The following is a 20,327-nucleotide window of genomic DNA, read 5'->3' as shown; positions in this document are numbered from 1 at the left end:
ACGCTTGAGAAGCTGAACTTAAGTGCTGTCTCGGAAAATAGGAATTAGAAAAACGCCGGTAGTCCCGAAAACCGTTCGACCTCCCAGGTGACCCGGATGTGACCCGTGGCTATCAAAGGTTTAATAACCACCCTAAGTGTTGCAAGGGTGTGGGAAATATTTATGTTGGTGGTGTCGATAGGTACAGACTTTCTGGAAAGCAGCCTGGCTCTGAGCAGTGGGAGCAGTTAAAATTGAGGGAGTACTTTTGCCTCAGGCAGTAATCTGGAACGTAGACTGCACAAGTGCATTCCCCACGGTGCACTACGGCACTGGGGAGGGAAGTGAGTGCTCGGCCCTGGGGGCGTCGTGGACAAGCGAGGACACTTGCAAGCAGGTGGGGGTTGTTGGGAGGGCAGCTGGAGTCAGCCCAGACAGGTGTAGCCGAGTCTCTTGGCAGCTGAGCGTTGAGGGAAGCAAGGGGGCTGGTGTGCCCTGCTAGACACATGTTCAAAGCTATTCAATGTTCAGCGTTGAATATTTAAATGCTCAGTAGCTATTTTTAGCGGTTAATAGCTAGACAGTGGAAATAACCCAAATATCCGTCCGCTGGGAAGTGTGTATGTGCCCGCGATGGATGTTATCTGGCGATTCAGAGGATCATGTGCCGACACTTGCCACAGCCTGGGGGAGCTTGGAACGCCTGCTCGGGGGTGGGGGAGGCTGCCGGACACAGAAGGCCATGTGATTCCGCTTCTGTGAAATGGCCCAGACTGCTGACTTAGCTAGCAAGAAGGTGGTGGTTTTCCAGAGGCTGGGGGGGTGACCAGGGAGTGCATGCTCCGGGGCAGGGTTTCTTTGGCGGGGTCGAAAACGTTCAGGAGTGGGAGAGTGGGAAAGGTTGTGCAGCTCTGTGAATATAGTGAATGTCCCTGAACGGTACGTCTGGAAGGTGGTGAGTTGCATGAGAGTGGTGTATCTCAATTAAAGAGCAGGTGGGGAATCTGACACGTCCACCTCTAAAATTATACTTAAACGGGGCAGCGAGCAAGGGGAAAGTCAGTTGTCTGAAGTCCCAAGTTAAAGGATTGTTAATTGGGTTGTAAAACAAGACACAGCTACACACCGCCTACGAGAAATCATCAAGGCGCAAATAAGCGAACAGTGAAACGGGGGGACACCTGTCACCATAGCACACTAACCAGACGGAGCCTGGAGCGGGCGTGTCCACTTGGGACAAAGGTTTTGCTGCCATGGATGTTACCAGGGGCGTAAGTGGAAAGGGAACTCGTCAGAAACGACGTGACAGTCCTCAGTATCCACCTCATAGCAGAGCTTCAAACAACAGCAAAAACCGGTAAAACTGCAAGGAGAGCTAGATGAACACAAAACCAGTAGTCGCCTTCAGTAACCGTGCTAGGATGAAGGCACCGTGTCCTCATCAGGCCTGTTCAGCAGCAGACCGGGGCTCTGGCTGGTCAGTAAGGCAACCAAAGGAGATAAAAGGCATCTGGTTGGAAAGGAAAAAGTCCTTATGCACAGATGACGCAATCCTTCATGTAGAAAATCCTAAAATCTGCAACAAGGAACCAAGTAACTGAGTTTAGGAAACGTAGCCGTATACAAGTTTCAGTATTCACAACCCACTTGCCCTCCTGCATGTCAGCAGTGAACACTTGAGAATGAAATCCTGGGGATCCATCAGACAGGAGATACGTAAGCTCTGTCCACCGAAAACCACAACACATCAGTGTGGGAAATGTCCGTGAACGAGAGAGGTGCCGTCCTATAGAGGAGTCTGCATCGTTCAGGTATCGGTCCTCCCCATGTTCTGCAGAGTCAGCTCAGCCCCCGTCAGAATACCGAGACTTGGGCAAAAATTGACAAGCTGATTCTAAAATATATACGGAAATACAAAGGACCTAGCGTAGGCAAAACAACTTTGCGAAAGCGAACAGAGCTGGAGGACTTCTACCACCTGATAGCAAAGAGTATGACAGAGTTACAGCAGGACCATGCAGCGTTGGCACCGAGGGGGACGCCACGGGGCCCTTGACCACAATACAAAGTCTAGAAAGAGACCACAGATTTATGGTGAGAGGGTTTTTGACAAACGTACTGAGGCAGTGCGGTGGGGAAAAGATGATGCTTTTAATGAAGGGGCCAGAACAGTCGGATAGCCATATACAGGAAAAAAATCCTTGTTACTTCATACCATGTACAAAAAGTAGCTTGAGATAGAAAGCCTAAAATTACAAAACTTCTGGAAGAGAGCAGGAGAAAAGTCTGAGGGACCTTGAATGTGGCAAAGATTTCTTTACTAGGACATAAGTAATTGTTAAGTCGGACTCTTCAAAATTAAAACCTTTTATTCTTCAGCAGGCATCGTTGTGAAAGTAGGAAGGCAAACCACAGCCTGGGAGAAAGAATTCTGAAGCACAAACCTGACGGAGGACGTACAGCAGAGCACGTGGGGGCTGTTACTGGGTAGGGGGGCCCAGGTCCTACTCTGTGGAGCCCAGATCTGTGTCACATTGGGTGGCAAGAGGGACTTCGCAGACAGATGCGATTAAGACGGAGAGACGAGATGGTGCCGGATTATCCAGGTGGACCCAAACTAATCACACGAGCTCTTGAAACTCCATCATCTTCTCGGCTTTGGTTGGGCAGAGTGGTCTGGACCTGGCAGCGCTGGGGCCAAGATGAGGAGCAGCCTCTAGATGCCGCGAGGGACGTGTGGCTCAGGGCGGGCAGGAGCCAGACCCCAGACCTGCACACCCGTGCACGGAACCAGATTCTGCCCCAGGGCCTGCGGGAAGGAAGCAGCCGCGCTGCCCCTCGACCAGCCCGCGAGAGCCGGGCCACCCTCCCGGCCACCAGCACTGCGACGAGGTGAATCTGCTGTTTCCAGCCACTGACCGTGTAGTCATTTGTTAGTGATGGAAAACCTACAGTATCTCTAATCCATGTGTAATGTAGTGTACATCCGTAGCAGGCCAGTGGTCCACATTAGAAAAGGGCCGGAGATTTAAACAGACACTTCCCCAGAGAAGATTTACGGGTGGTGGACGGATCTAAGTCTGTGGAAAGATGCTGGGCGTTGTTCGTCTGTAGGGACGGGCGCGGGGACCGGAGCGCCGCTCTCGCCAGGACGGCCGAAGGTGAGCCGGCGGGGGTCGGCGAGCGCCTGGGGCAGCGGCCGCCCTCACTGCTGCAGGGAACGCAGACTGGCGCAAGCACGTCGGAGAGCAGTTTGGCAGCTTCTAGAACAGGAGTCACACCACCCCCGCACGACCTGACCATGTCACCCTGGCGTGTGCTCAAGAGAAACGAAGACCTGTTTGTCTTCATCAGCTCAATGCAGCTTTATCCACACTGGCCGAAAATCGAAACCAGCCCCGAGGCCCACTGAACAAACTGTGGCGTATCCACACGGAGGGAAGTCTTTGGTAGCGAAGCAGGGACGTACAGCGTGGGTGAGTCTCAGAGGAATCAGGCTGAGTGGCAACGGACATGCCAGATGCTTCCATTTCCATAAACTTCTGGAAAACACACTGCAGACCAGTGGTTGCCTGGGATGGGGCTTGGGGGCCCATCTCCCACCCACCCTATGCCTGGACTGCAGGCCCAGTGGGACGTTCTCCAGTCACCTGAGAGGTGCCTGAAGGTGGCACGGGGCTGTGCCGTCAGGGCACACAATGACATGCGTCACCCCCCGGAGGGACCCGTTGCAACCCCTCCCCCGCCGGAGCATCCAGGGGCCCGTTGAGGATGGAGGGGCTGCCTCCATGTCATGGCCCTTAGACACATCCTTTCCGCCCTGAATCCCAGAAGGACCAGCAGAAGCTTGATTGCAGTGCCCCTTTTATTAAAAATAATTGCACTTAAGATCAAGGGTTTCCCTGGGTCCCGCGACTCCTCCGGAGTTCCCGGGCCCGCTCTCATGGGACGGGAGGGCAGCCCCACCTGCTGCCGGGGGCGTTGCCCAGAAAGCAGCCTGCGGTGGCGCGACCTCGGGGTGCAGGCACGGCAGCCTCATCCCGAGCACACCTCCGCTGTCTCGGACAGGCAGCTGGTGGCGGACGACATCACACACACACCAGTGACAAGCTTCAGAGAGGTACACCTTCCAGAACAGCCTTGCACACGCAAGGCAACCCTTGGGCCACAGCCCGTGGGGTCCCCTGGTCCCAGGAGGTAGACGCATATGCAGATCTGGGTATTTGAGGGAGGTCAGCGCCATGAGACACGGGGCACGGGCTTCTGCCCGAGGCCCACCCGTCACATCCTGATCAAGGGTTCACAGGTGCTGGGGCCACGGTGAGATCCATCTCCTCCTGTAAAGGATCAACGCGCCACTGGCCCCGGGTTACGACCAACTGATGAGAAACTGCTCTCCCATCGTCAGTGAGACAGGGACGTCCAGGGCCTGGGAAAAAAATAAAAAATAAAAATCGACCACCACACAGTTGCCATCAGAGGGGAGGCCCCGAGCGCCCGGCAGACAGGAGCCTGGGCTTCGGTGCGTGGTGCGCTCGGGGCCGGCCCCAGCCCCGGAGGCTTCTCGCTCTCTGCCTCCCCGACTGAGTCCGGAGGATGAGCGTCCTCTGCATTGGCAGCCTCGGCTTTGGAAGCAGGCTGCCATTTAAACACGGCCCGTGAGTCACCGTCCGTGTAGACACAGGCAGAGGAAAGATCCAGGGTGCACGGGGCCTGTCCTTCCCCTCCCTCCCTCCCTCATCCTTGTAAGACCCGGCTCACCTCGTACCAGGTCCCCAGGGTCCTTGGCACCTCCCGCCCCCTCAGCCATCCCGGGCGACAAAGCCCTCTGGCCCCTCTGTGGGCCCTCTTGCCTTGGTGTCAGGGCTGTAGGTGAAGTTGGAGACAGGGACGCCATTGGAGAGGACCTGGCTGGGGGCCACGGCCACCCCCAGGATGGTCACCTTCCTCAGCTGCAGGCTGGAGCCCTCGCTAGTCACACGCACCAACTCGTTCACGATGGTTTTCTGGCGGAATGGAGAGACAGAAGCGAGGTGTCAGAGGACGGCCCGGGAAGCCCTGCCGGTCGGGGTCGGGGGGTCTGGGCAGTAGTCGGCACCGCGCCCCTGGGCCAACCCTCAGGATGCCGGCAGGTGCATGAGGACTGGGTCAGGGCAGCTGGCCCACAGGCCCTGCTTCCTTCACAAGGCTGGCCTGGGCACAGGAGGCCCCCACGGCGCCCACCAGCTTGGGCAGGTCCTGGGACTCACATTCCTGGCCAGGAAGATGACCTTCGTGTAGTCCCCGCGCTCCAGCACCCCCAGGCTCTCCCCGTCATCCCAGAATAGCTCCCCTTGGGCCTCCCCGTTTGCGGTCAGGGCTGCGAGCAGGGCCATGGGCTGCTTCCGGGACTCCGTGGTTGTGAGGCCAGGGCCCTGGAAAAGTGGGTGGCACATGTCACCGTCTCAGGCCTGGCAGAGGCCTCCACCATCAGGACAGGAGGGACACTGGGCTGGGACAGCTCCGTGCTGCAAGAAAGCAGGACCCACAGGACAGCGTACAGCGAGGGCTGGGGGGGGCCTGTGCTGACCACTCTGGCCAACGCAGACACCCTGGAGGGTGCGAGAGGCCACGGAGGTTTGCAGGCTGCTTCCCAAGAAGAGCGCACGAAGCGGGCTCCCCTCTGCCTGGCACAGCCAGTCAGTTCATCTTCAACCCTCAGACACTGTGCTCTGAGGTTTGGTTGGGGGTGGACCCTCTCCTGAAGGGGCAGCATGGGGTCCTGGCAGCACCAGAGCTGGACAGATCGACTCAGGTGCCCCGCCTGGGTACCTGCAGGGGGATGATGTGCCCAGCCCGGAGGTGGAGGTTGATGGTGTCCATTGGGGCCGGCAGGGTCACCCACTGCCCCTTGCTGTGGATGGCAGACGTGAGGGGAGCCCGAGGTGGAGGTGGGAGGCTGCCGAAGGCCTCTCCTAGCAGCTGCAGGGACACGCATGTCACCAAGAGTCGGGGCAGTGCCAAAGCCCCTGCGCTGTCGCTGGGAGCCTCCAGCTCCACGCAGGGCCCTGGGGGGGGGGGGGGGGGGGGGGAGGCAGAGACCCTGACCCAGGCTTGGGGCGGGGGCAGAATTCTGGAGTGGGAGAACTGTAATCCAGGGGAGTTACCCACTCGGACCTCAGTCTCCTCATCTGGAAAATGGTCACTGCACAGCCTGGGTGGGAAGATGCATGGGGAGCCCTGGGCGAGGGCCCTCATGCACCCGGGTCTCCAGAAACGTGCTCCCTTCCGCCATGTGGCCCACCCCCGCAGGGCCGAGGAGGGACACCTTTGGTCCCTGGGGACTCACCGTCTGCAGGTTGTACCACGTGCCAGGGGGGAAGTAGCCAGTCACTTGGACCTTCCCAGCCTCAAGCACGGGGGTAATGAGCAGAGCCGCCCCCCACAGGAGCTGGTGGTCCACCGTCCAGGTGTGGGGGTCCTCAGGGAACCTTCAAACAGGAGGGGCGGGCGCCTGGGCCTGGTGACCTCTGAGGTCAGTGTGTTCAGGGGGCCCTCAGGGAAGCGCAAGGAGCCAGAGGACGCCGGGCGGGCCACGGGGAGGCGGGTTCCAGCTGCTGGAGCTCGGCGTGGGCAGTGGGCAGGCCCTCTCCCCGGCCACACACTCCGGGCAGGGCGCCGTCCGTGGCTCCCGTGTGGCAAACTCTCCCTGACTGCTGGTCTGCTGCTGGCTAGTCCGGGTCCTACCACCAGTCTGCGTCTTTCGTGTGAGTCTGGGACACTGACCACCCTAGTTCGTTTGCCTTTATAATTCTGCACTGAGGGAAGTCCTAATACTCTGTTTCTGTTCAGAGGAGTATAACTTTTTTTCCTAAATTCAACCCCCTCTCCCTTGCCTTTTGCTTCTGAGGCTTAGAAAGCCCTCTCCTGCCAGAGCACTGAGGGCCATTCGCTTCTGTGTCCCGTGGAACTTTCTAGAGCTTAGGTTTTAACGTCTGTGATCCACCTGGAACTTAGGTTTGCACAGCGCGAGGGGAAAAATGGATTTTTGCAGAGAGCTAACAGATTTGCACTATGTGGGACTCCTCTGATCCACTGACTGGACATGACATTTTATTGCAGGGCACCTGTTGACGTATCTGAGTCCTACCTGGGGCACATCAGTTGGGTTTCTTCTGAGGTCCTTTTTCCACCCGTAAGCCAGCCCTGTGATGGTTTTATAACTCGCTTTACCACCTGGCTGGCCTGCTCTGTACTTGGTGTCCTTCACCCTGGGTTTTCAGTTACCTGGAATGTCCCCAGCCCTGAGCTGCGATCTCACGGGTGGGAAGTGGGGGTGCAAAGGGCCTCCCTCAGCTGCACTGGCCCCCTCATTCTGGGGACGACTCCCCCCCACCCCCCGCAGCAGGATGGGGCCGCCCCGGTGCCACCAGGCTGGTGGCCAGCCCGTGGGCCCTTGCTCCCCGAGCCCGGGCACTCACTCCAGGAAGAGGGGCCGGGCCACGGTCTCGCCCAGGACGTGGGCCCGGTGGAACAGCAAGTACAGATAGGGCAGCAAGGTGTAGCGCAGGGCGAGGGCCTTCCGCATGGCTTCTTGCGCCGTCTCGCTGAACCTGTACGGCTCCTGAGGCTGCAGCGGGGGAGAGGGGGAGGGGGCAGTGGGGCGAAGGTGGGAGCACCTGGCCCTCGGGCCACGAGGTCCCTGCCTCTGCCCCGGGAGACCTGGCCTGCTGGCACGTACGCCAAGTCGCGCTGCTGCGCCCGCGGAGGGACCCCCAGGGCAGGCCCCCACTGGCTCCCCCCAGCCCCTACCAGGCTGTTGAGGTCGTTGTGATTCCGCATGAACGGGTAGAAGGCCCCCAGCTGGGTCCAGCGCACACAGAGCTCCTCCGAGGTGCTGCCCAGGAAGCCACAGATGTCGGCCCCGACCAGCGGCACCCCCAGCAGGTTGAACAGCAGGATTTCTGGGAGGGCAGAGTCAGACTGGGGCTCAGCTACCCCCCCGACGGTGAGCACCGTGCTGGCCCCGGCGTCTTCCACCCGTGGTCAGCAGAAAGACTGCCTCGCAGACCGCCTTCCGACACCCGGGGTGGGCAGAGCAGAACAGCCCGTTAGGGTTGACGTGTGTCCCCCCAAAAGGGATGTGTGAGTCCTAATCGCCTGTGCTTATGAAGTGACCTTATTTGGAAAGAGGATCTTTGCAGATGCAATTCAGCTGAGGTCACTGGAGGGGATCCTGACCCAGTATGCCCGGTGGCCGCATAAGAGGAAGCCCAGACCGTGACGACACACGTGGGGGAGAAGGCCGAGCCAAGACGGAGGTGGGGACCGGAGGGACAGCCCCACACTAAGGACACCGAGGGCTGCCGGCCACTCCCAGAAGCTGGGAGACTCGAGGAAAGGCGCCCCCCTCTGACACTGCGAGTCCGACTGTGAGCCTCCAGGGCTGGGAGAGACCACGCTTCTGTTGCCGTGAGCACCCAGGGTGAGCCGGAGCATGCGGCAGGGAGGTCAGCGAGCCCCAGAGCCGCTGAAGGTCCTCGGCCAGCGCCACCCCACTGCTGCTCAGCAGGACCAGGCTGTGCTGGGCCCTCCCTCTCCTCAGGGTCCTCAGGGACCAGCAGCCGACGGGCAGGACCCGACCCAGCCTAGGGCCGTGGGGGACCCTTGCCCGGCTTGCAACAGGTCCCGGGACCTGCATGACCTCTGCCACGGGATGATCAGTGCACGCCAGAGCTTCAGCCCGAGACTCCGAGGCGGGTGCAGAGCTGGGAACCTAGCTCTCGAGGGGGCTTCAGAGGCTGGCCTGAAGGGGCCTGGGCCCTAGTGGGCCGCACCCCCCCCCCCCAACGGTGAAATCAGAGCCAGTGGCATCTGTGGGCAGAGCTGGACAGCGGCTTCTGGAAGGAGAAATGGTTCCTCCCAGAGCTCGCCCAGGGCTTCCCCATGGCCCGAGGGTCTGCAGATGCATCCCACACAGCAGCAGGCCTGGGGCTACCAGAGAGCTTCCAGGCTGGGGGTCACCCAGGGAGGTCACCCCAGCCCCTTCCCCAGAGCTCCTGAGCCCTCAGCAGCATGAGAGCTCCTGAGAACTGAAGTCACACTCCTCTGTGCGGGGCGGTGCACAGCACCTGCGGGCTGGGGCAGGACGCAGCCACCGGGAGGGACATCATGAGACGACACAGTGTGACGGCTGTGCAGACAGCGGCCGGGCCGAACCGGAGATGGGGGTGCCTGGGAACTCCAGCACCGCCCGCCGAGTGGCAGAGCGCCCCCGGTGAGCTGACCCACACCGGAGAGCCCAGCCGCCCGGGGCCCCCTGGGAGCCCGCAGCAGCGTCTCTGAGCCGAGCCGAGGCCGGCACTCGGTCTGGGCCCCGCTCCCCTCCGAGCGGCCGCTCCTGACGGGCTCTCACCTGGCACGGAGTACGAGAGCTGCTCCCAGCTGCTCCACACATCCCCCGTCCAGTGGCCGGCGTACCGGCCGTGGCCGGCGAAGGTCGAGCGGGAGATCACAAAGGGGCGCGTCCCCCGAGCCCTCACGAGGGCCCTGCGCAGAGCGGGGAGACAGGGCAGTGCAGAGCGGGGCTGCCCGGGAGCCCCTCAGGGGCCCCGCACCGAACTGGGGGTGCAGCAGGGAGGCAGAGCGGGGAGTGAGCAGCCCAGAGGGCCAAGGCCAGGAGGAGCGAGGGGGGCTCCGCCCGAGCCGCCAGGCCACCCTGCGAGGCAAGCCTGTCCCGGGAGGCCCCTCCAGGCTCCCGCCGGGCCTCCGTGCAGTCACCGCGGGCCCCCCTGAGGCGCGGGGCCACCGGGAGCTCGGCCCTCACCTGTGGGAGGCGAGGGCTTCCGTCAGGCCGTAGAGGTTGTGCAGGTCATAGTGCGTGGAGAGGAACTGGCGGCTGGAGGCACAGAGGGTGGCGGCCCGCAGCGTCCCGCCAACCACCCCTGGGAGAGAGGGGCTGTCTCCGTCTGTGGAGCCTCCGCCTGGCCGGCTGGTGCCCCCCACATCCCAGGAGCCCCCTCGGAACTTGGGGCATCCCCTTTTCCAAGGACAGGGATATGGTGGAGGCTGAGGCCGGCCTTTGCAGACCGCAGACTTGACGTCCACCTGCTCCTGACCCGTTCCAAGTCCCTCCCCGTTCCTGTCCCTAAGCCCGAGACACCTTCCCTCTGAAGGGCCCCCGCCCGGCCGCGTGGCCCAGCTGATGTCTCGCCAACCCGACCTTCCTCCTGGGGTTGCCCTCCCCTTTCCAGGGTGGCCGTGCCCATTGGCTCCTCAGAAAGGAGAGCTGGCCCGTGGGGGCAGGTGGGAGAACTCACCTGGTACGTAGGGCGGATTCTCCAGGTCATTGTCGGGGCAGCCGTCCACAGAGCCCTTTACAAAATTGGAGGGCTCGTTCATGTCCTGCAAAAAGAGGCCCTGGTGGCGGGCGCCCTGCCGTGGGCAGACTCTGGGGCCGGTCCCCCAGCCCCCGGGACACTCACGATCCACATGCCGTCGAAGGGCACCTGGGCATGGAACTCAGACACCATGTCCTGCCACCAGTCCAGGGCCTCGGGGCTGGTGAAGTCGGGGAAGGCAGTGAGTCCGGGCCACACCTGCAGCAAAGGCCAGAGGGGAGACCAGGCCCGCCCAGAGCTACAGCCCTGCTCGTCTGCCTGGGGGTGGACAGTCTGTGGAGGTGAGTGTTGGCGGCGGTAGGGGCCGTTGGGGGGAACGCGACTGAGATCTCACTTTCAGACAGAGGCCCCAGAACTGAGTCATGGACATCTGCTCCCCTGGCAGCCTCCCCGGCCTCCCCTCAGCTGGGACCCCCCTCCCCTTGGTTGCGGGCACGCCCTGGAATGGGAAGTTGGGGACTCTGCCAGGCGCCCCCGTGGGAAGGCCTGGGAAGCCCCCAGGGGCCGGAGGACACAGAGACCCTTGCTAAGGGTCTGCAGAGCTCGTGCCTGGGCTGGGCCCAGCTGCCCACAAAGTCAAGGGCCCCCGATGGAAGGATTCGAGGTGGTATCAGGAGCCCCCGTCACTTCTAGCTGTGACCACCCCCCCACCCCCCGCCCTACACAACAGGATGATTTTTTTAATCCCATCCTCTTCCTGAACAGCGAGCGCCCCGTTGCCACTGGCTGGGGACTCCTGCTTTCTCACCCCGTGCCCCCCGGCCCCCACCCTACCTTCCCAATCAGAGGCTGCCCAGTCTCATTGGTGATGAAAACCCTCCTCCGCAGACCCTCGTCGTAGGGTCGGTAGCTGCCGGGGGGGCTGGAGCTGCTGATGGCAGGGTCCTGAGCGGGGTGTGGGGGGAACCAGTCAGGAGGAGAAGGAAACGCTCCAAAGCCAGGCACCAATTACTGGGGAAGTGAGAAAATGCTCTCGATACATCGTTAGGAAGAACAAAGCCAGGAGGGAGCATGCATGTGCACACGCACACGTCTGCTGAGAGACCGGCCCACGGGGCACCTGGATGCACATTTTGGCTCTGCTTTACGGGTTCTAGAGTTTCACAAATGTTCTACAGTGAACACTGATTTCTTTCAGAATAAAAGAAGGTCTGCATCTGCCCTCCCTGCCCTGAGTGGCCTCGGATACCGGCTGCGCTCCGAGGGGCCGAGCTGAGGGAAATGGCCTGCGTCAGCACGATTCGGACCTCCGGGCAGACCGGATTCCTCCGCTGTGGGGTGTCCACCGTGCAGCTCCGCAGCCTCAGCGCCCCTTCCCCATCTCCTCTGGCCAGGTGGCTAGGCACTCGGCCCGGCCGCACCAGCACTCGGGCTGCAGGGATTGGCCCCGGGGGACTGTGGCGGCTCGGAGCCCGGCCCTGAGCCTGGCCCTCCTTCCCGTGAGGCAGAGCTGAGTGGGGGAGAGGCAGGGCCACGAGACACTCGGAGCCTCTGTGGCTCCAGCTGCCTGGGCAGGCAGCGCCCCCCGGCCCTCCCAGTACTGGGGGACGGGAGCCGAGCGCAGACCCCTTGCTTAAAGCCGTTCATGCAACCTACAGCCGAAGGGATCCCGAGCAACAGATGTTTCCAGGGACCCTCAGGCTGGACATCACTGGACAGCACGGACCCAGTCTGTACGTCTGATGTTCCCTCAACAGCCGAGACCCTCAGGAAACGTCCCCAGTGACCTCGGCAAACACGAGGCAGCTGAGGCACTGGGTCTCTCCCCCGCCCAGAGAGGCAGCCCCACGTGGCATGGGACAGGAGGGCCACTCACCACGATCATCACGTACCGCCGGCCGTCCTGGTGGAGCTCCTGCACCATGGCCGGGAAGTCCCTGAAACCGTCCTTGTTGAAGGTGAAGTCCCTCCTGGCGTCCATGTAGTCCAGGTCATTCCACTGCGTGTCCTGCAGCCAGCACGGGGACCGCTGCAGCCGGCCTGGGGGCCTGCGTCCCGGCCCAGCCCCCAGCACGCCCTCCCAGCACTCACCAGCGGGAAGCGGGCCCTGGTCATGTTCTCTACCACCTGGCGGGTGATGGTGGTGGAGGAGTAGCCCCAGCGGCAGAGGTGGAAGCCCAGGCCCCAGTACGGCGGCATGAATGGGTAGCCTGCAGCCGGGGAGGGGAGCTCCGTGAGCAGGCTGGCAGCCGGAGGGGAAGAGGGACGGAAGGGGCAGGGGAGGGGCGGTGCGGGGCCGGGGAACAGGCCTACCCACGACTTCCAGGTATTGCTGCACCACGCTCTTGGGCTCAGGGCCCAGGAAGATGTACACATCCAGGATCCCACCTGTCGACCTCCAGCTGAGGGCCGGGCTCGGCTGCAGGACCACATCTGGGGGAAGTAGCCCTGGGGCTCAGGAACAAATACCCGTGCCCCATTCCCCCCACCCCTGCCCCCGTGGCACCTTGAAGAAGGGCCACATCCCACCCAGGGAAGCTGGGAGCAGCCTGCTTAGGGCCTGGGGACAGTTCCCCTGAGCCAGACTGCTTGAAGAGCCTGGAGCAGAACAGACCCCAGGACTCCCCTTGCCGGCCTCTGCTCAGAGCGCACTTCGGGGTACCCAAGGACAGAGCTGGCAGAGGCCACAGCCCACTGGACTCATTTCTGGGGAGCGCAAACAAGGCCCGACGCCCTGCCCACGGCCCCAGTCCTCTACCGCTAGCCTGTCCCAACAGGTGCAGACAGCCCCGCGCTCCCCCCATGGAGGGGGTGCGGCCACCCCCAGGGAAGCCGCTGGCCTGGGGGCTCAGAGGGAGCACCGGCCGCGGGACACGGGGACCAGGGTGAGTGCTAGGGGTGGTTGCCCACCTGCTTACCCATGGCATTGCTGTTCAGCAGGAAGACCCCGTGAGCTGACCCGCCGTCCTCCAGCACCAGGTAGAAAGGGTGCGATCCATACAGGTTCACGTTGGGCTGGGCATGTGGACACAGCACGTTAGCGCCCTCACCCACATGGTGTGTCCAATCCCCTCCTCGCTGCCCCCTTTACCGAGGGGGCAATGTCCCGGTTCCAGAGGGTGATCTTGGTCCAGTTGGTGCTGAGCATCAGGGAGCCAAGATGCTCGGCAAGGCCTGTGATGTGCTGGGATGGCAGGGAGGTGGACAGCTGCAGAAACTGGTCGGCGAAGAACAGGGGGGCCACTGTTGTGTTCAGCCTGCCGGAAAGAGCCCAGGCAGCCTTGCAACCTAGGCAGCCAGATGACCCCGAGATGGACCCTCTCAGAGAGACCCCTGGTGCCCCGAGGAGGGCTGGAGTGGCCTGGCCACTTCTATGACACACTGACCCCAGGACAGAAGCAGCCACCGGAGGTCCAGTGACCCTCGGGACCTGACCCAGGTGTGGAGAGCTCCCACAGCACTACCTGGCTATGCCCATGTTGCCCCAGGTGGGCATCCAGCAGGGGACTGCCCCATAAGCCCTGGTCGCAAGCAGGTGCCAGGCAAGGGCTGCCCGAACCCTTCCAGTCCTAGGAGTTGTGGCCCCGAGCTCCTTTTGCAAGGGTCAGACTGCTCCCAGACCCCAGCCATGACCTTCCCCAGAGCCATGGAACTGTCCACCCAGGGGTGGCCAGGACCCCAAGGTTGCACAGGGTCAGGGCGAGGCAAGAACCACAGATGGGGCACGAAAGACCTATTAATGCTGATTTCATGGAATGATGTCCCATTGCACCCTGCCTGCCCCTGGGCAAGACTTATCTGTGTGTTTTCAAAACCAAAGTCTGATTAAATGCTTCAGAAAACTTCTCTCCGGTCTCTGCTCAAAGGTCAGCTTCCTAGAGAGGCCTTCTGTAGCCCCCACTCCAGAGCCAGCCCTGCCCTCCGCATCTGCACAGCTCCTTTCTAGAACTTCGTTAGCATTGTTACTCCTGACATCGTACTTGGCCTCACTCACTGCCCCTTCCCACTGTGTCAGCCCTGGGGGCAGCTCCATACTGCTCAGCCAAGAACGGGCAGAAAAGAAACGCATTTCAGGAGGTGAGTTCTCCTAAGACTAAGGCAAGTCCAAGCTCATTCCCGAATGTGTAACTGAGTCCAGTGACAAAGAGGAGCCTTGTCAACCCAGGGCACATATTTACGTGGGACTGTGTGGACAAAGCACACAGGGTGCGTCCTGTGAAAATGTGCTTGCATAATCCGCCATCAGGATAGATGGCGGGGTGTCGGCAGAACCGCTGCCCTGGCCCACGGCTCTGGGAGGGGACATGTCTGACACTGGGAGTCACAGCCACCACTTTGGATTCCAGGATGCTTTGCTGCATCCAATTCCCAGGGTGTGATGGGGGCGGTGGAGGTGATGCATTCCCTGGAGACGAGGGCACGACCAACCGATGCCCTCACCCTCGCTACCCATCCATGAGCATCTGCTGTGGGTCAGAACCTCCTTCGGAGCTGGAGGCCCAGGAGCGAGCTTCCGGAATGGGAAAGGCTCCTTGGCGGGCAGACAGCAGCAACGATTCGGACAAACCTAAGATCTCAGGGGGACGCAAGCCCCGGGGGGATGCAAAACAGACAGTGGCCAACAGCATGGATGCCGGGCCCTGGCTCAGAAGCTGCCAGCAAGCCGCCTCAGTCTCCCCGTCCGGACAGTGGGGATGGTAACAGCACCACTTCTGAGCCGTCGGGGTGCCGGATGTGCCTAAGTGACACACGGTATTTGACGATCAATAACACATGTGAACGTAAAGCGGCGAGGGGACGTTGCCTGCGGTGGGCGTGCCGTTTCTCACCGGACCGAGGTTTCTCAGCCTCGGCACTTTTGACATTGGGGTGGGAGTGCTCTGTGTGGTGGAGCCATTGCCAAAGGTCCCCTGGAAGCCGGCTCCCCCAGCAGGCCCTACCTGGGGGGGCGTCAGGAGGGCATCTGCAGGGGGGTTGCTGAGGGACCTGAATGAGGTGAGGGAGGGCTCCAGGCGGAGGCAGTGGTGAAGAGCCCCAAGGGAGAGTGGGGGACGGTGCCCTGATGCCCCCACCTGGGGTGGGGGCACAGAGACCAGCACTCACAGCACCCGGCCGTCCAGCTTCCGGCGCACGACCACCCCGAAAGGCTCCTCCTGGAACTCCACGCTATAGAGTGTGGACGAGGCCCGGCTGTGGACATGCGGGGTCTCCAGGGGCACCTCGTAGCGCCTGTTGGCGGGATCCTTGATCTAGGAGTCAGATGGAGGTGCCATGAGGCCCTCTGGGGGCCAGCACGCCTCCCCCTCCTTCCTCGCCCCCCAGAGTCCCGGTGTGGTCAACTGAGCCTCCGTTTCCTCACGTCCAGAACCCCGTGTGGGTCGCCAGGGAAGACACACAACACCCAGTCAATCTGAATTCCAGATAAACAACTCTTCCCAGTAGGTCTCAAATATCACACGAGACGCACACTAAAAAAAATAAATCCATTCCTTGGTTTTCTGGAATTCAAAGTTACTGAGTGCATCCTGCATCTTTATTTGCTAAGTCCGGCAACACGGCTCCACCCGGCATGCCTGTCACAGGGTGGCTGAGAGATTAGAGCACCCAGCTCAGCTCTGTCTGCTACGCAGTAATCACTCAGTAAATGCTGGCTGTTAGAAAGTACTTTGTTAAAATTATTATGGACTGTGTGCTTCAGGCTCTCTCGGCTTGGCCTCCTCAGGTTCAATCCTTGGGTTTCTGCTGGGCAACTGTTACGTGCCAGACTATGTTCCAGGGGCTGGGAATCAGCAGGGAGTAAATCAGACAAGAGGTCCTCCCCTCAGGCGAATGGACAATCATCACATTTCACTGTCCATTGCCCCGAACATTCCCCCCATCCTCCCTGTCCACCTCTCCCCTTGCTGACTCTGTCCTGTAGGACTTCAGGTTCCTGGTGGGATGTCACTTACTGGGGGAGACCTGACCTCCCTCCACTGTGCCCTGAGCCCTGCCCTCTAGAGCATGTTCTAGAACCTTCTAATCAGTGTCTTAGTGGCCACTGCTCCCTGAGTGTAGGCACTGTGTGCTCACTCCTGGACTCCCAGTGAAGGCACACAACACATTTGCACACCAAACCAACACTTCATCTGCTGCCCACCCACGTTTTCTCTGCCCCTGTCTGGCCCTGCCCACCGTGAAGTGAAGCCGGCTCTCCGTCTCTAGCAGCATGTCCAGCCGTAAGGTCAAGATGTCCTTGGGGAAGAAGGTTGGGGTGTTGCGGGTCAGGGTGGCCGTGTAGCCTGTCTCCGTGGTGGTCAGGTTCTCCAGCTTGTAACTCGGGTAGCTGGGTGGGAAGAAGCACCAGGGCTGCCCCATCCGGGGGATCTGAGGCCACTGCCTTGCAGGCCGGTAGCAGCAGCCCCGGGCCTCACACTGCTCCTGGGTGATGGCCTTGTCGGGGGCACAGTCGAAGCGGCTGTTGGGGGGCACATCACACTGTGTGGGTGCTGCTCGGGGACTGCCGTGGTGCCCTGGGGTGGGCTGGGGGCCTGGGTCACTGGCTCCCTGCTGGCGAGCACGATAAAGCTCCTCAGGTACTTGGGAGACACCACGCTGCTCTTGGGGGACCACCAAGAAATCATGGAGCAGGACGTGCCCCAGGAAGGCGGCGCTGGCCAGGCAGACAAAGGTGCAGACTCCCAGCAGGGGGCGGGAGCTGGGAGGCCACCTCACGTCCATGGTCACTGGCACCAGCTGGCAGCCGGCTGGGTCCTGGAGGCCTGCTGAGAGAGGAGCTGGGCTCAGCAAGGAAGGCGGGACGGAGTGGCCGGGGGTGGTTCAGGGGGCTCTCACAGCTTCCAGACGTGGACCTGTGGCTGGTCCGGCAGTGCCCAGGGTGCGGTGGGCCGAGAACGCGGGGCAGGCGAGGATAGGCAAGCTCCCAGCACTGTTTAGAAAGACAGCAAGGGAAGGGAAAAGGGAAAGCCGAGAAAAGCCCCGAATAGGGAGTTTCGGAATACCCTGTACTGAGTGCTTACAAATGAGATGCGTTTAAAATGTGCATAAAATGATTTAAAGACACGTGAAGACCTACGTGGGAGGCTGACAAGTGGAACAAGCAAGTCACAACACGCAGAGCAGAGAGGGAGCCCTGCTTCTGCAGAGACTGTGGCCGAATCACTCCGTTTTGGCAAATGAGCTGGAAGTGGAAGGGCCCTCGGGGAGACCCACCACTTTCTCTCCGCCCCTCTTCTGCTGCCCGGGGTGTGGCTACAGCCTGGTAAGAAGTCTTGGGCCACACTCCCGGGACAGCCCCCCGGCCCCGGCAGGTGGAAGGCCCTCCCTGCCCCTGCAGTTAGGTGTGGAGCAGCCCCTCTCTCTGGCTCCTCCGGAGCTAAGTCTGTTACTACCTGCATTTTGCTTCTCTGTATGTTCTAAATATTTTATAATGAACACTGTTGGCCCAGCTCCTCCGAGGAGCAAGACACCAAAAAGACCAAACGGGCAAGGATTTAATTAGGGGAGTCCTTTCTCTCCGAGAGAAAATGTGCCAGGACCTGGGGACAAAGACTATATATTTTTTTATACCAGTGTCCCAGCGGCACCTGCCCTCATCCAGACACACGTGACACCCTGTGATCACGGGGAGGCAGGGACTAGGGAACTCACCCTTGGGAGCTCTTGGGCAGTGCCCGTGGCCCTCCCCACCCAGAGTTCAGGAGCGCAGGGGTGGCCAGGGGCACCGCAGGGCCAGCACCCGTCCCCTGCTGCTGTGTCCACTCTGCACAGGGAAGAGACCCTAGAAACGGGAAGGGCTGCCAACCAGAGGGCTTGACAATTTAGACAAAATGGGGAAAAACACCGAAGGTCAAGAGGTCAAGTGGCGCTGCCGGCCGGGAGGGCCTGTGACCTCGCTTTCAGGGAAGTGGCTCGGAGCCGCTGCTCCCCCCGCCAAGGCTGGTGGTGTAGACAAGCCGGGTTCAAAGTCCAGCTGTGCCCTGACCAGAGAGGCAGGGTCCCTTACCCTGTGCCTCAGTTTCCTCCCCAGAATGGGGCAAGGCGGCCTCCGTCGCCCAGCACCGAGGGCGTGGGTGAGACCGGGGAGTCCCCGGGGTCCCCGTCGTTAACCGCTGCCCGCCGCCCGGGGACCCCGGCACGACGCGCTCAGCTTCTCCACTAGCAAACCACAGAGAATAAATCCCGTCGATCGATCGGTCCCTCCCCCCTGGGGAGTCGCTGCTGCCCGGACCGCGAGCCCCCAGTCGGAGCGGGCGCCGCAGTCCGGCCCCGCCCCGCCCTTCCCTGGGACCCCCACCGCCCCTGGTCCGCTCACCTCCGCGCACGCTCGCCCAGCCCGGGCCCCTCACGCTCACCTCCGCGCACGCGCACCCAGCCCGCCTCCCTCGCCGACCGCCACTCCCCGCCGCGTTAGTCTCCGCGCACGCGCGCCCGGTCCGCTCCCCCCCCGCCCCCTCTCGCAGCTAGCCTCCGCGCACGCGCTCCGGCCCGCAGCGGCCACCCGGCGTCAGGCGCTGGCAGGCCCGCGCCCGAGGGGGCGGGGCGGACCGGGGGACAGCCCACCCGCGCAGGCGCCCTGGGCGAGGGTGTGCGCCTCCGGCCGCGCGCGCCCCCTGCTGGCGGGCCTTTCCGTCTCCGCGGGCCGCTGCGCCGGGAGCCTGGGAGGAGGAGGAGCGGTGCGCACCTGCCGAGACGCGCGGGCAGGGCAGGGACTGGGCGCCGGCCTTGGGGCCTGCCCGACGGGGACCGTGGGCTCGCTCACTCCGCAGCCCGTCCGCTGAAGCCGTTCGGGAAGGGAAAGCGTCTCGTACCCCGAAACGCGGCGGCTGTGCGACCTGACCTGGCGCTTCGAGGGGCGCCTCCGCCGCGAGGGTGCGGCGCGGGCGGGGCCTGTTTCTGACGCGCTGGCGGATAAAGACGCCTTTGTGCCGCATGCAGAAAAAAATTTATTTCTCTGCTGAAAAGTTTGAAAGTGAAATGGTGTTGTAGGCCCTTTCCGAGGACGGCGCGGAGAAGCTGCCAGGTGGCAGGTGCTCAGGACGCGGGGCGGGGGCGGAGTCACCCCAGGGGATCACACGAGGGGTGAGAACTGCGCGGCGACAGCTGGGGAGGCGGTGCGTCCTCGGGGCGCCGGGCACCTCGCCGCTCTCCATCGGGCCCTCCTCCCGGACATCGCACATCGGACTCTGGAGCGGGACCGGGGCATAAGCAGGAGGCACCGCGGCCCCCTCTGCTCACTCTCGGGGAGGAGGCGGATGCCTTCCCGGACCCCGAGCAAGTCCGGCGTGGGGTGGAAGGCTCCCCGAAATGCCACCGGAAACGCTGGGAGTCGACTTGGCTGGAACTGCTGGGGCTCTGAAAGAATCCGGATCTACCATGCGGGCCTACCTGTTTCTCTAAAAGGGCGTCACTCTCTGAGGGTGGACATGGCTTGATACACAGAATTCTGGTCTCTTCCACGGTGGGGGGGGGGGGGGGAGGAGCAGGCCGTGGAAGGTGGGGGTCCAGGCTGCTCTCTAGGGGGACTCAGACGGCTGGAGCTTGCTGGCGATGGTCTGGCTGACCTTGAGCAGGGCCTCCTGGAACTGGGGGTACTCGCCCTTCACGTGGTCGAGGATGGTGCTGATGACGCCCAGTCGGTTGTCCAGGCGTCTGTGCTCGGCCAGCAGCAGCTGCTTGGAGCGGAACAGGAACACGTACCTCCCGTCCTTCACAGCCTGGAGGTGCTTGACCCGCGTCTGCAGGGCCACCAGCTCCGACAGGTTCTTGGGTGGGACAAAAAACCCCGCATGAGGTTATGCAGTTTGAAACAGGACCCCTGCTGCCCCCACACAAACTCAGGACTGGAGGAAATGCCAGGGGGAGAAGAGGCTGATGCGCAGTGAGCTGGGCCTTCTCCTTTGCCCATTGTCTGAGAGACGTTTGACATTGCTGGGTGCCGGTCCCACAGTGGACACTTCCCTGCGCTCCCTCCCCCATCTCTGCTGATCAGGCTCGGACCCTGCAGACCCAGTTGGCCCCACTCTTCTG

At 62.0% G+C, this 20,327-nt stretch overlaps 2 protein-coding genes and 1 long non-coding RNA gene across 9 annotated transcripts in view; 1 reads left to right on the top strand and 2 right to left on the bottom strand.

Moving 5' to 3' along the window:
- The first annotated feature begins 1 nt into the window (after position 1).
- Positions 2-3,867, top strand: LOC135362990 (uncharacterized). The gene is made up of 2 exons (XR_010408619.1): positions 2-1,790; positions 2,359-3,867. It is a non-coding gene; the product is annotated as an uncharacterized LOC135362990 (long non-coding RNA).
- Positions 3,827-18,776, bottom strand: GAA (alpha glucosidase). 7 transcript variants are annotated; one of them, XM_045888320.3, is made up of 21 exons: positions 18,613-18,661; positions 18,304-18,455; positions 16,473-17,062; positions 15,402-15,547; positions 13,390-13,555; positions 13,217-13,313; positions 12,612-12,731; positions 12,390-12,508; positions 12,175-12,306; positions 11,133-11,243; positions 10,443-10,556; positions 10,278-10,362; positions 9,785-9,902; positions 9,374-9,507; positions 7,771-7,922; positions 7,440-7,588; positions 6,308-6,449; positions 5,791-5,940; positions 5,229-5,393; positions 4,833-4,985; positions 3,827-4,408 (listed from the first exon to the last, which is right to left on the bottom strand). In XM_045888320.3, exons 3-21 carry the CDS (start codon positions 17,016-17,018, stop codon positions 4,349-4,351), a joined length of 2,859 nt encoding a protein of 952 aa, XP_045744276.1. In that variant the 5' UTR covers positions 17,019-17,062; positions 18,304-18,455; positions 18,613-18,661; the 3' UTR covers positions 3,827-4,348. The 7 variants fall into 7 exon arrangements, with proteins under 7 accessions (XP_045744276.1, XP_045744277.1, XP_045744280.1 ...); XM_045888321.3 differs by having other exon boundaries at positions 16,473-17,059; XM_045888324.3 differs by lacking the exon at positions 18,304-18,455 and having other exon boundaries at positions 18,653-18,776.
- Positions 18,777-19,687: 911 nt separating this feature from the next.
- The window catches only part of CCDC40 (coiled-coil domain 40 molecular ruler complex subunit), a 40,809-nt gene continuing 40,169 nt past the window's right edge, over positions 19,688-20,327 (bottom strand). The window contains exon 23 of the mRNA XM_064583337.1: positions 19,688-20,062. Within this exon, the coding sequence (XP_064439407.1) occupies positions 19,814-20,062 (249 nt within the window). The 3' untranslated portion in view covers positions 19,688-19,813. The remainder of the gene's footprint in view (positions 20,063-20,327) is intronic.

Source organism: Mirounga angustirostris, unplaced genomic scaffold (genome assembly GCF_029215605.1).
Source record: "Mirounga angustirostris isolate CCGP_5_RB_7025 unplaced genomic scaffold, mMirAng1.0.hap1 SCAF_17, whole genome shotgun sequence".
Classification (NCBI taxonomy): domain Eukaryota; kingdom Metazoa; phylum Chordata; class Mammalia; order Carnivora; family Phocidae; genus Mirounga; species Mirounga angustirostris.
The sequence above is the reverse complement of the archived record's forward strand: the minus strand, read 5'-3'. Positions and strand labels throughout refer to the sequence as shown.